The 16542-nt window shown below is 41.3% G+C and overlaps 1 protein-coding gene across 11 annotated transcripts in view; it reads left to right on the forward strand.

Annotated features, from left to right (window-relative positions):
* Positions 1-16542, forward strand: part of fryl (furry homolog, like) — a 75147-nt gene that overhangs the window by 50171 nt on the left and 8434 nt on the right. For 7 of the 11 annotated variants that reach the window (XM_082523112.1, XM_082523103.1, XM_082523102.1 and 4 more), the window contains 21 exons: positions 64-148; positions 624-736; positions 828-978; positions 1064-1167; positions 1324-1506; positions 2013-2214; positions 2561-2682; positions 2763-2950; positions 3648-3742; positions 3860-4464; positions 4659-4927; positions 5008-5148; positions 5981-6181; positions 6272-6433; positions 6849-6959; positions 7104-7280; positions 7963-8163; positions 10615-10815; positions 12632-13038; positions 15812-16019; positions 16172-16321. In XM_082523112.1, coding sequence (XP_082379238.1) covers positions 64-148; positions 624-736; positions 828-978; positions 1064-1167; positions 1324-1506; positions 2013-2214; positions 2561-2682; positions 2763-2950; positions 3648-3742; positions 3860-4464; positions 4659-4927; positions 5008-5148; positions 5981-6181; positions 6272-6433; positions 6849-6959; positions 7104-7280; positions 7963-8163; positions 10615-10815; positions 12632-13038; positions 15812-16019; positions 16172-16321 — 4076 coding nt within the window. The remainder of the gene's footprint in view (positions 1-63; positions 149-623; positions 737-827; positions 979-1063; positions 1168-1323; positions 1507-2012; positions 2215-2560; positions 2683-2762; positions 2951-3647; positions 3743-3859; positions 4465-4658; positions 4928-5007; positions 5149-5980; positions 6182-6271; positions 6434-6848; positions 6960-7103; positions 7281-7962; positions 8164-10614; positions 10816-12631; positions 13039-15811; positions 16020-16171; positions 16322-16542) is intronic. The other 4 variants (XM_082523106.1, XM_082523109.1, XM_082523104.1 and 1 more) reach the window with 2 other exon arrangements.

Below are 16542 nucleotides of genomic sequence, written 5' to 3' on the forward strand. Positions count from 1 at the left end.
CCAAGAGGTCATATGCTATGTTTCTGGTGCCAGGAGACAAATGTTTAATGTCTGCTTTCTCAGGAACAACCTCCAGCAGCAATACCATGGTGCCAGGAAATGATGCTCATCATGACAGCAAGATGAAAGACTCAAACATGGATGACAGGTACAAAATAGAGAACTGCAATGCTCTGTTATTATTAGATGGTATAAGTATAGGAAAAACACAAATGTCTATGTCAGTTCAGTCATATTTTATGCTGAAGACACGAAAAAGCACATGTACATCCATTCAGGAGTTTAAACAAAAATTAACCAATTTTTATAATGGTGGACAAAGATACTCCACTAAATAACTAAAATGCTGTATTAACTAAAACTAAAACATACAACCATAGTAAATGTTTTACTGGGATCATGAACTGAGCAGTTAGATCGTTTTCTCAGACTCCTGTAGAGTCTTTTTGCCACTTGATTATACGCCCTAAATAAATACAGGTTTAAAGGACTTTCAATGGTTTTATTATATAGGCCCTCAGGCTGCATCCTTCTTTTGTATTCAATCTGTGGCTTGATGAATTAAACGTTTTAGTGAAGGAAAAGTGGCATTGTCCTTCTAAACATGCATGTTTGTTATACAGTTGCACACACCTGGATATCTACAGTGGTCTGAATAGCAACCTGAACCGCCACCACCACCGTCTGGAATCTCGTTACAGCAGCAGCTCTGGAGGCTCCTATGAAGATGAGAAGAGTGAGCAGGAAATCTTTTCTTCTCCATACTCACCACTACATTTTTTTTATACCACCCACTACCATGCCTGCTAATCTTCTCTATTTTCCAGGTGACTCCATGCCGCTTTATGCTAACTGGCGATTAAAAGTGATGGATCACAATCAGCCAGAGCCTCTTCCCTTCCCACCAACAGGAGGCTGCTGGTCCCCTCTTGTGGACTATTTGCCAGAGACAAACACACCTGCTGTACCTCTCCACAGGTATACCAAAGTCCACTTTTTGTCTCACAAAGCATTGCAGTGTTGAGTTCTTTTTATAATCCAGTACACTTTTTCTGTTTTTCAGATGTAACATTGCAGTCATCCTACTCACAGACCTCATTGTTGACCATGGGGTCAAAGTAGAATGGAGTGCCTACCTACAACTCCTGCTACACGCAGTTTTCTTAGGTAAATTGCTTTCTTTTTGTGCTGTTTTATATGTTTGTATACATTAAGGCAAAATGTTTTAGGCATATTTGGATTTTTGCATAAAAAACCCTTTACTAGGTCTATAAATTCCAGTTGAATGATGTCAAATGTCTTTATCTTTTGTGTCTTTCTCAGGTTTAGATCACCAGCACCCAGAGGTCTATGAGCACTGCAAACGCCTGCTGCTTCACTTGCTCATAGTTCAGGGTGCAAATAGCAGTGTTCAGTCTGTTGCTATGGTGCTTTTACGCAACAGAGACTACAATGATCCAAGGGTCCTGACTGTAAAGCCTGTAGCTCAAGAGTTCAACCTCACAGGTTAGTTCTGCTACAGAAACAAGAACTGGAAGAGAGCAATAATAATGAGAATCGCTGTTTTATAGTGGAACATGTGCGGATTCGCTATCAGCTGTGGAATTGCTTTTTAGTTATTTTGAAATGAGGGGAAAACAACAGGACAGGGAACAGGACACATATACGTGTAGTGCCAAACTTGACCACTGGGTGGCAGCAACCTCCTGCCCACATATAGACAGATTTACACAATATCATTGTTCCATAGAAAAAGGTTCCCTGAAAAAGACCCTATTATTTTCTAATTCAGAAATTAAGATAAAGTAATGTGTGTCTATACAAAAAGGAGAGCAGTGAATCATATTTTTATACAGAAATCATTTAGCCTACCTTCACTTTTGGACACCAACTTATGGTCTGCTTATATTATTAGCAACTGTACCTTTAATTGTGTTTAGCCCAAGCTAGCCACCTGGCTGGTAAAATGCTAGCAGAAAAACTGACAATGTGTTTGCAATTTGTTCCTATAGGAATACAGGAGCTTTTGCCAGATTGTCAGCCATCACCGATGACAGACTCTGGCCTCAGCTCGAGCTCGACGTCGTCCAGTATAAGCCTTGGTGCAGGGGCCAGTGCTGTGTCCCACCTCTCCCCCACGCTTCTAAGTGAAGTAGATGTCACTGTTGAACATGACGAGAAGGCCAAAGCTCTGATTGAGTTCATAACTTCAAGGTGAGAAGAGACTTTAAAAAAAAAAAAAAGAACACTTTCCCAGAAATGTATGACATTTATGCGTGTCACTACCTGCTGCTGGCAAAAACTGTCTTTTTTTAGCATTTAGAAAAATATATATAACCTCACATGTTTAGTAGGCATTTCTATGAACACATTGTTAGATGTTACTCATTGTGTACAATGATTTGCTTTCATGCTTCCAGCAGTGTCTAAAAGGACTGGGGTACTTTGATTTGCATGGGTTTGATTTTTGGAGTTAGTTTCTTTGCTTGGTGTGATAACACTAAAGGTTTTGATAGTGTTTCAGGTCATTTGTTCATGCGTGTTTATTTGTATATTGTAGAAAACGCGGTCCGCTCTGGAATCACGAGGATGTGTCACCTAAGAACTCCAACATTAAGAGCGCTGAACAGCTGAGTGCTTTTGTCAGACATGTGGTGACAGTCTTCAAGCATTCCCAGACAGGTCTGTAGGGTTCACAGCCACTTGATATTTATTAGGTGCTTTTGTCATATTTACCTGTTTGTGCTTGTGTATCCTTTCAGGTTTCCAATTGGACTCATTGCTGAGTGAAGTAGCTTTAAGGTCAGCTCTATCTTGTTCTTCTCGCCACTATGCCGGTCGCTCTTTCCAGATTTTCAGGGCACTCAAACAACCTCTGACTCCTGCCACACTGTCTGACATTTTGTCTCGGTTGGTTGAGACTGTAGGAGACCCTGGAGAGGAAGCTCAGGTCAGAACATTTTTAGCAAAAGTCTGGTCTTTTACCTGCAATGTCAAAATGCATAACATGAAACAACATTTTAAAGGTTATATTTAATTTGACCACATGATCATTCAGTTATTAAAAACATTCCTGCTTGTGTTACAGTAAAATATTGCATAGAATGAGGTTTTTAATAGGACATGGCAAAACGTCAAATGTTCATTGTTTAAATTGCGTGTGGTTTCATTTTGTTTGGTTTTAAAGCCACTTTGCCAGTAAAATTCACACATTTAGCATCATGATTTCGACACTTAATGTATAACAGTGATACAGCGGCTATGCATAGACCAGTGTCCTTTAATCAGTATATCATTTTTAGTTAATGTTTGAGGACAGACAAAGGTTTAAAGAAAGCATGAATACTATTGATGAAGAAGCGACCTTCTTATCTTGTTGTGCTTTTACATTTGATGAGGGGTGACTGCAGTAACATAATGTGATCAAATTATTTTCCCAATGGTTTAGGTTTAGTTTACTTTCCCAGGGCCACTCTTTGTATCGTCAAGCACATCATGTGCCAAAAATATATAGTAAACGTGTTGCATCAAACTGGAAAACAGGCCTGTGAGTTGTTTCTGTAGAAAAACATAGATGCTATGTGTTAACTCGCTGTTATCTGTGAATTCTTTCTGACGAGCTGACCTCTCCTACTTTTTCTCCTCAGGGCTTTGTCATTGAGCTTCTCCTGACGCTGGAGTCTGGCATTGACACACTAGCAGACACAGTGAAAAACTATGATCTCCTCACTGCCTTAGCACAGTAAGTCCTCTCATTGGTAGCTTTATTATTTTAATGTTTGAATTCTTCTTACTTTAACTAACATCCTGACACATTTCGCAATAGCTGTGTACAAAATTCTGCCATTTCTTTCCACAGAACCTCCACCCACGACCACTTGTTGGGGGCCAAGTTTGCTGCCAACAGGAAAAGCACAGGCCAGCTGAATATGAACAGTAGTGGTCTGTTACATTATGTCCACACTCGCAGCAACTCTCTTCGAGCCAGCCTGATGATGGGTGAACGAAAAGCTGACAGGCGTCGGAGTAACACCCTGGACATTGCTGACCGACTTGGTGGCAGCTATGCAAACCTGGCTCGCACACGGAGCTTATCATCACTAAGCAGAGGAGGTCCAGGAAGTCCAGGAGGGGACTCTATGCCACCTGTGGACCCTTCAAATCTGATGGCCACGGTATTCTGGATCGCCGTGTCATTGCTCGAGTCAGACTACGAGTTTGAGTACTTGCTGGCTCTGCGACTGCTCAACAAGCTGCTGAGCCAGCTGCCCCTGGATCGTGCGGACAGCCGAGAACGTCTGGAGACTGTCCAAAACAAGCTGAAGTGGTACAACTTCCCTGGTCTGCTGCAACTCTTCCTGAAGGGCTTCACTTCTGCTGCTACTCAGGAGCTAACCATCCACCTGCTCAGTAAGCTCATCAGTGTCTCCAGACAAACACTGGTAGACCCTTCACAAGTAGCAGGTAACTAATGACTTTTTTACAGTTTTAAATCATTTAGTTTTTAAAATCTGAAATGAATAAAAGAGACTGTCTTTAGTTAGAACTGTGACTTGTTCATAAACCCATATTGACCTAAGAAAACTCATCCTAGCCCAGTTCTATTTATTCGTATTGATTTACATTTTTAAGGTTAGACTTTTACTTCATGCCTGCAGGTTTTCCTCTGAACATCCTGTGCCTCCTGCCGCATCTCATCCAGCACTTTGACAACCCCACTCCTTTCTGTAAGGAGACAGCCGATAAGATCGCCAAAGTGTGTGCGGATGAGAAGTCGGCCACACTGTCTAACCTGGCCCATATGATGAGCCTTTACAGCACACACAGCTACTCCCGCGACTACACCAACTGGATCAACGTGGTCTGTCGTTACCTCCATGATGCCTTTGCAGAGAAAACTTTGAATCTGGTCACTTACTTGGCTGAGGTATATGAGAAAAAGGTCACACTTCTTATGTTGGTCACAGATGGACAAATAACAAATGTATCCATTTCTGTCTCCATCAGCTGCTAGAGAAGGGTCTTCCCAGCATGCAGCAGTCCTTGTTACAGATCATCTATAGCTTGCTGAGTCATATTGACCTGTCAGCAGCTCCTGTCAAACAGTTCAACCTTGAGATCATGAAGATCATTGGCAAATATGTTCAGGTGAGCCTTGACGTCACTCGACAGCCTGACAGACCGACTTTAGGGTTTGGGTCAAAAGAGGAATGCATTATGGAGGTCTCATTGAATTTCTCTTGCTGCTAATTGTAAAGTGTGCGATTATGTCTACTGCTAGTTTGAGGTCTTGCAACAAGAAGCATTTATTTTGTGGGATTTGCTTTTTATCAGACAACATATGCCTGAATGAGAGTTTTATTGCTGGATCAGCCAGGGTCTCCCGTGTGGTTGGCAAGAAAATCACCAAAGCACCAGCCATCCATATGCAGTGTGCCTTATGTTTAGTAAGAGGGTGTGTGTGTGAGTGAGTGTGTGTGTTTCATACTCAGAACAGCATATTTTCACATTTAGTCTGACGTGAATAAATACTGGGGTGTCCTGCTCTATAAATAGCAGCACAGTTGAGACTAAGAAAGAATAACGTGTGTTTCAGGGTCACTGTAAAGAGGTATTTTGATGCTATATTACACCTATTTATGAAGCCTGTTTTTTTCCAGATTTGACCCAGGGCTGCCTTAAGCTACTTTTGGCCATCCTAGCTTACTGTCAGTGTTTTCTTTTGTGCATTCCACAAAAAGAAACATTGTATTTGTGCATATTGAGATTTTTAGCATATGTGCACTGATGTGAACTGCAAGCTTTTTGTGTTAAGCCTCCTTTCTCATTCTACCAATATGACTATAAGCCATATGAATAGTAGCTGGTTGGGACCCGAAATGCCCTTTCACATTCATAAATTCCTTAGAAACACCTACACAGCTTGCTTCCTCACAGTGGCTTCGTTATATTTCTGCATTGTTTTTTGTTTTTTTTACAGAGCCCACATTGGAAAGAGGCCCAAAACATTTTGAAGTTGGTTGTATCCCGTTCAGCCAGCCTTGTTGTTCCAGAAGATGTGCAACGCTCCTACAGTTCTGAGTCCTGCAGCTCACCAGAAATTGCCTTCACGCGCATATTCAACAACTCTTCCAAAGAGCTGCCTGGGAAGACTCTGGACTTCCACTTTGACATCTCAGAGGTTGGTGTCCTACTTTCCTTAAGTTTACTATGTTCACCATATTGATTTACCTTTGATTTTATCTCTAATCTGCATTATTTGACTCTATAGACACCAATAATCGGGCATAAATATGGGGATCAGCGTACTGCAGCAGGCAGGAATGGAAAGCCACAGGTGATTGCTGTCACAAGAAGTACCTCCTCTACATCATCTGGATCTAATTCCAATGGGCTGGTCCAAGTAAGCTGGAAGAGGCCACAACTCTCTCAGGTACCTTCTCAGACTGACACAAATCATCCAAACCTTGAGTTTTGAAGCAGCCTCTACTCAAAGTGACGCAACACCGGACCTGAGCTATGATCTGTCTTTAACGAGCTTAACGTGTCTAGAAAAGAAGCTCAACAAAATAATTAAATCATGACAATTTATTTTACACACACAGCCATAAAAATAATTACTTTTACTACATGCATACTGGCTAATTTTAAGCAGTTGTAATAGTATTTTGTAAGCAAACAAAAGCCAAACACATGTGAGTCTGATCAGTCTGTTGCTATCATTAACATATTTCACTCTCATTGCGTTGCCTGTAGATGTGAGTTCTGTTTTTGTTAAAAGACCATCTAAAAGAATTTTGACCTGGTCAGCTTGTCATTTTCTCATCTTGCATGTCTTCTTATTACAGAGAAGAACCAGAGAGAGGCTGATGAATGTCCTATCTCTATGTGGTCCAGAATCGGGCATCCCAAAAAATCCATCTGTAAGACTCCTCTCCTACTCTAAAGCTTCAGATAAGGTCTCTGTAAAATCACTGACATGAGCAATGCTTCTGCTTCGAGGCTGTCTTTGTGGTGGTGTTAGAATTGGATTAATTTGGACTTCTGAGATGATGATGATGGATTGATAAAAATTGTATTTAATTTTCTGACATTCCTTGCAGGTGGTATTCTCATCCAATGAGGACCTGGACTCTGCAGACCAGCAGACCAGTCTTATCCCCACAGTGGAGGAGGCCGTCAGAGAGGAGGAGTTGCAGGGAGAGGATACAGGCAGTGAGCAGCAGTTTGGAGTCTTTAAGGACTTTGACTTCTTAGATGTGGAGCTGGAGGATGCTGAGGTGAGAAAGCACATTCAAATGGCCCCACCTGTATGAGGGGGAAAATGATACGTTTCTCATAATAAAAAGGTGGTAATTTAAAGGAACTTATAGGTGGAAAGGGACTGCTCAGAAAGGTTAAAGGTTTTCTAGTTGTATGTAGTGTAGGGAACTTGAACTTCTGTGCTCTGTTCAGTCACTCTTCATCATTTCTGTTGACCATACTGTAGTAGATGTTTGACAGATTAACATTAATGTCTTGTTTGTTAAAATTGCCTTACTTGTCCTACTACTGTAGTAGAAAACTTTTATGTCCTTCTTAAGTCTACTAACATACATATTCCTTCTCTTCTCTTGCCACAAGGAGCTGCAGGTAAGTCTGAAGCCAAGAAAGCTACTGAGATATGTTGTTCTTTTCAGTGCCCTGGTGTCTCCCTTTGTCATCCAGTAAAGTGCAGTACCACCTTTTGATTTCAAATCATCGCTCCTGTTGTTGTGAACCCTTTATAGTTGTAGATCATTGCATCATTTACCATCCCATGGACAAAATTACGTCGTCCGCTCAATCACATGAGTGTCTTATTTTTTTAAGTTGTGTATTTTGCATTTGTGTTGTTCTTTGTTTGCTTGTTTTGTAATATCTAACCCAGATAATATCATTTTTCCCACATTTCTCATTGCCGTTTACTTGGTTGTCCTGCAGGGGGAGAGCATGGACAACTTCAACTGGGGTGTGCGGCGTCGCTCCCTGGAGAGCATGGACAAAGGGGACACGCCGTCTCTGCAGGAGTGCCAATACACGGGCAGCACGCCAAGCCTCAACCTCACCAACCACGAGGACACAGACGAATCGTCTGAGGAGGAGGTATTGAGCGCTAGCCAGATTCTCACCCGCTCTGGCCTTGTAAGTCTCACTCTAATCAGGGTCCCCCACCCAACCCAGCCACCATGCTCCCCACACAGCCCGCTGGCATGGTGTGCGCGCGTGTGTGTGTGTGTGTGTGTGTGTGTGCGCGCATACTATGCTGGACCTCCTTCCAGTGCGGACAGGAGCTACACGCTTGCTTCTTCGCTGGTGGTAGAATCCCTTTTTAAATCTCAGCCCACTCCCTCTAGCTTTAAGACCAATGCTTTCATTGTTTCCTAGACCTTTAAATCTACGATTGGTAAGTGCAGTGTAGGACACTTTTTGTAAACTTATTAGAAATTTTTCTGAATAAAAATCTTTACATATAAAATGAATCAAATATTTAAACCCAGCATGTTTCTTTTGCATTGTTTAACAGTTTGGCTGCCTTTCTTTAACTCTTCTTTGTTTTCTTTGGCTTTCCCAGCAAGGCCTTTATCTACATCTGCTAATTACGCTAATAATTATCGGATGTAGGTCCTCAGTCTAATACAGATGTTTTCTTTCTCTCTTCTTCTGCTCTTCTTGGTCTTGGTAGTGCACGGTGAGAGAATGAGCTTTTGGCTTTAGTGGACATTTGCCCCGAGACTTTGTAGTCATACAATATTACACACTAGAAAAATGAGCATGCAGTATTTCTGTGTTATTTCCCTAGAATTTTGAATGAGCTAACCTGCTCATAAAATTAATTGATGTTATTGATACTAGCATGATCTGATGCCTGAAGCCAATTTTTTTTTGAAGATGCAGTAATGACTAAAATGACTAAACATGCTCTGCTTGATAAAGAAACGGGGGTGATGTTGTTGTAAGTTGTCAAAAGTTAATCTGTAGGCGTGTCTGCTTTACTAAGATTAAAATGTTATTGCTTTATGTTGATGATCTAATTTCGTTTATTATGAAAATACTCAAATGAGATTGTTTTACTGCATTTCATAAAGATATTTGGGGATATCTCAGCACATGCAGTGACTTAATTTAAGTTTGCAGTATTACTTTACTGCTTACACTACGTACGTAAATTAACATACATACAGAAACCAGTTGTGCCAAAGCGAGAACTTGTAATCAGCACTAATTCTGGACCTCTGATTAAATAATTCAGTGATTAAATGGGTAGACTAATGTATGAGTAATTGGTAGGATCAGTATTTGAAAAATAAATGTTAAAGTCACTTTATATTTTGTAAATATGGTTATCCCACTGCAAAGTGATTGGTTTTTGGGGGGGAAATCAATAATCAATTGGTGGAAATCATATGGGGAAAAATCCTATAGAAAATTGCCTGTTATTATTGTCTTTTATTATTTTTTTGTGAGACAGGTTTTTCAAACTGTTTTATTCCAAAGCTGAAGACCATTATTTTTTGTTTTGTAACAATAATATTTTTCACTGAGTACACACAGAATCTTATAGCCTAAAACGGCCTCTTTCCATGTATTTATACTGTTGCGGAATCAATCAATGTAGAGCAGTGACACAAACCACGGAGGCCCAGAAGAGTGCAGTCAAACGATGAGTTTATTAACACACAGGAGAGAAAAAATCCGCATATGTCTTCTGACAAAAATACATATTGTGAACACTTTTAAAGCAGTGAGGTACCCGCCCCTCCTAGGCAAAAATAGGTTAAAGCCGTTAGTTACAGTAAATGGTACATCTTAGATGGCTATAAACAGACACAGAACTTCTCATTTCTATAACAGCTTCCAAACAAGGTAATAACTTCAAGCCTTCAGGTTCTCCGAGGGCTGGTTATTGACTCCGGTCATCTGTTACCAAGTAGACTAAAATGCAGTTAGAAGCTAAATGAATTAAGGCCTCAGGCCTGGCACATTTCTAGATTATATGTGTATTGTAAGCATGTATTGCAGTTATCCTTCTATGCTCTAGTCTTTAACACAATAGATTGTGAAGACGTCGCGCTTCACAAAGCTTAAGACCGTCTGTAGACTAAGCAACAACTCTTAATGAGCACAAATACTATGCAATGTGTATGAAATACTTCTGGCCGTACCTGTAATAAAAGTGAACATAATGGAAGGATCCTCAAATGAACATCTTCAATAAACAACTTTAATGCAATATCAATACTGTGAGAAATATTATTAGATGAAATAATGCTGTAAAGAATGTTATTAATGCAATTATAATGATGCAGATTATATGGCAGCAATAAAAGAATTTCTGTATCTCCACAATACCTCATGATTAAACAAGTCCAGTCGTCTTCTTTCCAAACTCTTTAGGCAACTTCTCAAGACCATTATGTTATTATTGAGGTACCTCTTTGAATGACCTTCCTAAGTAACCGTTGTCCACTTCAAGTTTTGAAATAGTAGGGCTTTAGGCATTAGTACACTTGTAATAAAGGTTTACATCATACTCTATTGTGTTCATACATCCCTCAGCAAAAAAGCCAAACAGTTCATGTTTCTCTTTTCCAGCTCAACAGTGATTCTGCTACGGATGACACTGGATCCAACCATGTGGATTCTTTGCAGCAGTCCCAAGAGTCCTCCAGCAGTGCCATGACAGAGGAGGCAACTGTCCTGCCCACTCTGCCCTCTGCACCCTCCCTCCCTCGACTGGATAGTCCCATGTTGGAGATGACCCACTCAGACAGCACCAGCAGTCAGCTGCCTGAGGTGCGATGAATCAGGAGCAACAATAAACTGTGGTGCTCGGGTGCTTTTTAGCCTGCCTTTTTCTTTTCGTTCATTTCGTATCTGCTTTTGCTGTATTTGTTGGCCTATCTGTCATTTAGACAAACGATCAGCTACCTTTAGGGGGTTTTGGACAGGATGGAGTAAAAGTGCTGGTTCTGAGGGACTGTCTGGCTGCTGTCGGGTTAAGATCTATATATGCGCGTGTGTGTGCATGTTTGTGTTTGCTGCTTCTGCTGCTTCTTGCTCTTTCTTTGTTACTTTGCTCTGCATGGTTGCTGAAGTCTTAACTGTGTAGCTCTTGCAGCCTTAATAGTAGTGGGGCTTGATTGTATGATTTTGGGAATGGTTAAAAAATTAAAGCTCACCTCAGGTCAGCTGTTACTGCTCACCTCACCTACAATAACACAGCAACTGACCCTTCCAACTAAATCCTCCATTTAAAAACTTGTGAAAGAGACACCAGCTCCTTAATCCTCGGCAGATGCATGTGTGAGTATGAGTCCTTTATAAGTGGTGTCTTAGTTTTACAAGTGCAGTTAACTCAAAAGCTAGCCAATGAAATTTGCTATGATATTAACATGCCATAGCTTGCCTTCTGTATTTACTGCTACTGACATTTATCACTTCCACTAACAATGGTAAGTATATCATTTTGTTCTGATTTGCATTTGCATGTACATGGCATTTTGAAGTTTAACATATTTCAGCTTTATATCCGTATAATATGAATAACCACTAAATTCATTGGTGTGTATAGTGCAAAACAGTTCTCTATCAGGTTCCCCTATCTATCCCTCAGTGACCTCTGTAACTTTTAGGAACACAACCAAGCAAGTGGTCTCAATATCATCCCAAGGACATCTCCCCCGTCACAGCCCCAGCTCTTAGTGTAATGAGCTCTAGATAAAACCATCAATAGTCTTGCTCATTCCCTCCGGGATGGCCATGACCACTTCTAAAAGCTTTCTGTAATATAGCTGCTGTCTCTGTGATGTACTGGCTGTCTGCCATGCACAGTATCCCTAATGCACTGGACTTTGAATAATAAAGAAAGGAAAAACAAAAAGGAAAAAAAGCAAAGACCTCTTAATTAGAATACCCCTGTGCCATCTTCAGCATATCAGCACATAGGAACATATCGCTCTCTCCTATTAGCGCGTCTACCAACTATGTATCGGCATGTCCTCCTTTTACATATGAGTCAGTTAGATGCTTGTAATACTAATGTTTTCTATAAATTATGGCCTGGCTTGATGTCTGCCTACAATTTATTACAATGACTTGGTTCATTTGTTAGGTTGCTAATTCAGTCCATTAGTTGTTTCTGTAGTTATGCAGTTGTCTATAAATCAGTTGTCATGTAGATGTTATGAGTCACCACCGATTAATTTAATTCATTTGTGGGCCTGTCACTCCCTGACAGGCGACGTTGCTGTTCTGTTAGCAGTGACGTCAAATTTTCAGTGGCATTTTTGTGATAAATACTGGGTGATCTTTTTTTTTTTTTTTTTAAATAGACATTAGCTTATGACATGACATCTAGAGCAATTTCAGAGAAACTGGATAGTGCAAAAGGTACAAAGTTAAAAGTCCCACTTGTGTAATTAAAGCTGTGAGCTTTGAGAATAGGCTACAGTGGTCTTAATTCAAGTTTTACGAGAGGCTCAACTGTGAATCTGTGTTTTATGTATCAGTGTTGGCGGCCACTGTTGAAATAAAAATATTATTTTAATGGATGTTTTGTAATGTGAAAGGACCTGCCATGCTGAGCCCCCCTTCTGCTTTGATGTTACAGGATGCTATAAGCATGACGGCGGCTGACGAGCTGAGCAGCAGCGTGAGCGAGGACACAGGGTTTTGCAGCGCCCCTCCTTTGCCCTCTGACCCCCAAGAGATGTGTGACCTCCCAGACTCACGGGACCCTCAGGATGCTCAGGATCACCAGGAGACTCAAGACCCTCAGGAGGACTTGGATCCAGCCCCCCCTCCCCCGCCGGCCATAGACACACCACCAGGGCTCCTTTGTGAGGACGAGTCCCAAACGGTGCTGCCTCTTTGTCTGGCATCAGAGACGAAGCAGGATGCAGATCCAGATCCAGACAGCACCTGTGGGTCTGTGTGGGAAGAAGATGTGACACAGGCGCTGAAAGAGCTGGATGAGCGCTGTGAGGAGGAAGAGGCGGACTTCTCTGGGATGTCCAGGTAGGTGTTTCAGAGTCTTTCTTTGTATTCATACTAGAGATGGACCGAGCCGATATTACGTATTGGTATCGGTCCGATACTGACGTAAATTACCGGATCGGATATCGGAGAGAAATAAAAAATGTAATCTGATCCAAAGTATCACAAAATCACCTCACAAAACGCGCTACTTGGTGTAACCCAGCTCGGCGCATCGGAGCAGTGTGTGTCACGTGATAGAGCGGCTGTTGTCTGCGAGACAGACCTCCGAGAGAAGTAAAGGAAGAGTCTTAAGTTCATCTCTGAATGTTTGCATAGTATTTCCACGTTAAGCTTAACAACTGATATATTGAGCCACAGCTGGACTGGCCATCGGAGTTCCATATTAAGGTGAAAAGGAAGCGATTTGTCCCTTCCTTCAGCTAGAATTAAAAAAAAATAGGCACAAAGCTGGAGTTATTCTGTCTTTGCTGCGCAGTTGCATCTACTTCTTTCATTCCAACACGTTCTCACTCCCCCTCCCTCTCCGAGCCACAGCTGTAAAAGCTGCTGGTCATGATATCCATTTGGATATGTAGTGAGAGGGACACATGTATATGAAACCAGGAGACGTCCTTACTGAATCATCAGAGCTGAAAAGGTGATGGAGAAACGGGTTTAACTTTTAGGTGACATGAATGAGTTGAAGGGAAGTTATGAACTGTTTCTGAGAGACAAATAACACCAGGATCCTTTTCTATGTAGCTTACGGCTGGTAACTGTGCAGGGGCGGGTCTAGCAAAGTTTTATCGCGGGCCAGGTAGGGCATTAACTGGGAAAGGGGGGCACAAAGAAATATTTTTCAGTCTGCAGTTCTGTTGAAGAAAGAAGTTGAATCTATTTAATTATTATAGAAAAATAATTGATTTCTGTGCATTTGTTTTACACTTGAATTAAATTAAAGTTGATTACATCGATTAAGGGCGGGGGGTGGTTCCCTTAATATTTTTGCTGGGAGTTGGCAACCCTCTTAGTTAGGTCGGTAAGTACTCTTTAAAATACCAGAATAGGGAGGATGGTATAGGTTTAAATTTATTAGATTGATCAGTGTTGCTAAACTATAAAATGTTTTGGGTGGAGTGTATTTTTTGCATACAGGTATAACAGCATAGCTTCAGTCTCTTGTTTTTTAAAACTTGAGTATGAACTTATACAAAATGCAGCAAGATATTCATAAAAACCAGTTTTATTGATTACAAAATAAGCTATATCGGATTCATATCGGTATCGGCAGATATCCAAATTAATGATATTGTATCGGACATTAAAAAGTGGTATCGTGCCATCTCTAATTCATACCACTGTATTAAAGAATTTGAGAAGATCTGAGAAAATGCTGGATGGCTTTTGTGCCAGTTTTGCCAGTATCATGTAAATCACCTTTTACCTGAAACCCAAAAAGCAAATATTGATCGATAAGAGACATTTAGACATGCAAAGACATGCAGTTTTAATTTCCTTTTGTGTTTGAATAAATGGTGGAATTTATACCAATTTGCTGAGCAACTGACTGATAGCTCATCAAGTCATTGTACAGTTGGTTTTATTTTAATTTCACACAGTCTAAAAATCTTTAATTTTTAGATGGTTTTTACAAATGACCTTTTACTAATAAGTAATGGAACTGTCCATTTAAGAAGACTGTGTCAGACAGCTCCCATTTAAAAATGTATTAAAGTAAAACAGCTGACCTTTCATTTTATTTGTAGACTAGTTTAGGTGTGGCTGAAGAAGATATGGACTAATCTACAGTGCATGACTAATCTAACTTCTTTGACATGATTTAGATGGTGTGATAGCTAATTTCTTTCTTGGCGTGGCCTATCAGAACTATGCGTGTGTTGGCAGGCTTCAGTTCATTCCTAACACTTCAAGGTGGGCCAAATCTGATTGGAGGACAGTTGTAAAGTCAGGGCTTTAAACTGCTCTAAAGCAATATTAAGAAGCACTGCTGAACAAACTAGAAAATAGAGACTCACTCGCCTCCATGTGTAACTGTACTGAAGTTCTTTCAATTAACAGACACGCATGCATGGAAAGCAATTGTGTGAGTAGCTTAGAGTGACTGAAAACAGCAGGACACTAACCAGTTAGTGTAGGTGTCTGTGCATGAGGATTTATGTGAGTGGGAGAGAGTAAAATGAAACAACTCGGCAACGTTTTACCTCAGTGGGTTGGGAGCTGGCTCTGCTTGCAGTACTGTGTGTGTGCGTGCGTGTGTGTGTGTGTGAGTCAGTATGTGTAAATGCCTAGCTTGTATAGACCTCTCTGCAGTCCTGTGTGGGATGAGTGCAGTGCGCTAGTGCTGCTAACAGTGGAGCTGCAGACGAGGGGAGAGAGTACGGGAAAGAGAAGCGGTAGTTAGGATGAGGACAGAGACCGTGTCCGTTGCAGCGCTCGGCAGCGCAGGCTTTAGATACTTATATTCTGTCTGCTTCTTCAGGCTGTTTGGTCCCACAGGCCTGTGAGTATCTGTGTGCGTCTGTGTGTGTGAGAGAGCGAGAGAGAAACAGACACGTCTGTGTAATGCTAAAATGCTAATCGCTGTTATTGTGAGAGCACTGCAGCAGATTTTAGCTCTCGTTGCACTGCAGCAGAATTTTCAGTGAGGGAGGCAGAGATGCAGCAATGTGAGGTTGTTTACTTGCTACGAGTGACGACATGCGCGTGTGTATGTTTACTTTTGTCCTTCAGTGAAAGGGGGGGGGGTGGTATAACATGTCTGACTGCTTATTGGCCCCCGTGTGTGTTTTAGCCAAGATGAAGGTGACGCAGACGGCTTCCCAGAGATTCAGGCCTCTCCGCCCCCTTCGCCCTTCCTCTCTGCCATCCTGGCTGCATTCCAGCCAGTTGCCTATGACAATGACGAGGATGCTTGGCGTTGCCATGTCAACCAGATGTTGTCAGACACAGATGGGTCCTCGGCTGTTTATACTTTCCACGTGTTTTCCCGACTCTTTCAGGTAAATGTGTACCACATTTTTTGGGGGGTTTTTTTATATTCTTGCAGTTTTGACTGATAGGACTGCTCCTTATCTGTTTCATCTTGTGTACAAGTAAGCTTATTTCCGAATGATCTTACTTTGTTTTCTTTTTTGTGTGTGTGTTTTTCCAGAGTATTCAGAGAAAGTTTGGCTCCATTACACATGCATCTGTTCGCTTTCTCGGGGAAAGGCTCCAACGAATGGGTAATCAGTTCCTTAGCTCCTTGGAAGTCATGACGTCTCGCTCGCAGTGTCCCACTGTGTTGCTGGATGCAGAGACGGTGAGGCTGGCCCGCATGCTTGTCTGTAATCATTCTGATGCATCTGATAAAGCGAGACTCCAGTAATGCTGTAGCAGTTACACGGCTGGATTATTTTATATAAATGGTTTATGTCGTGCTGAGTGTGTGTGTGTCCTGGTGTAGATATTTTTGTGTAGTTTGTGTTATGCCCAGTTTATTTATGATAAAAATGAGAAGGGAAGTCAACACAGCAAAAAAAT

The sequence above is a fragment of the Aulonocara stuartgranti genome (assembly GCF_965226115.1).
Source record: "Aulonocara stuartgranti genome assembly, chromosome: 23".
In the NCBI taxonomy this organism is placed as follows: domain Eukaryota; kingdom Metazoa; phylum Chordata; class Actinopteri; order Cichliformes; family Cichlidae; genus Aulonocara; species Aulonocara stuartgranti.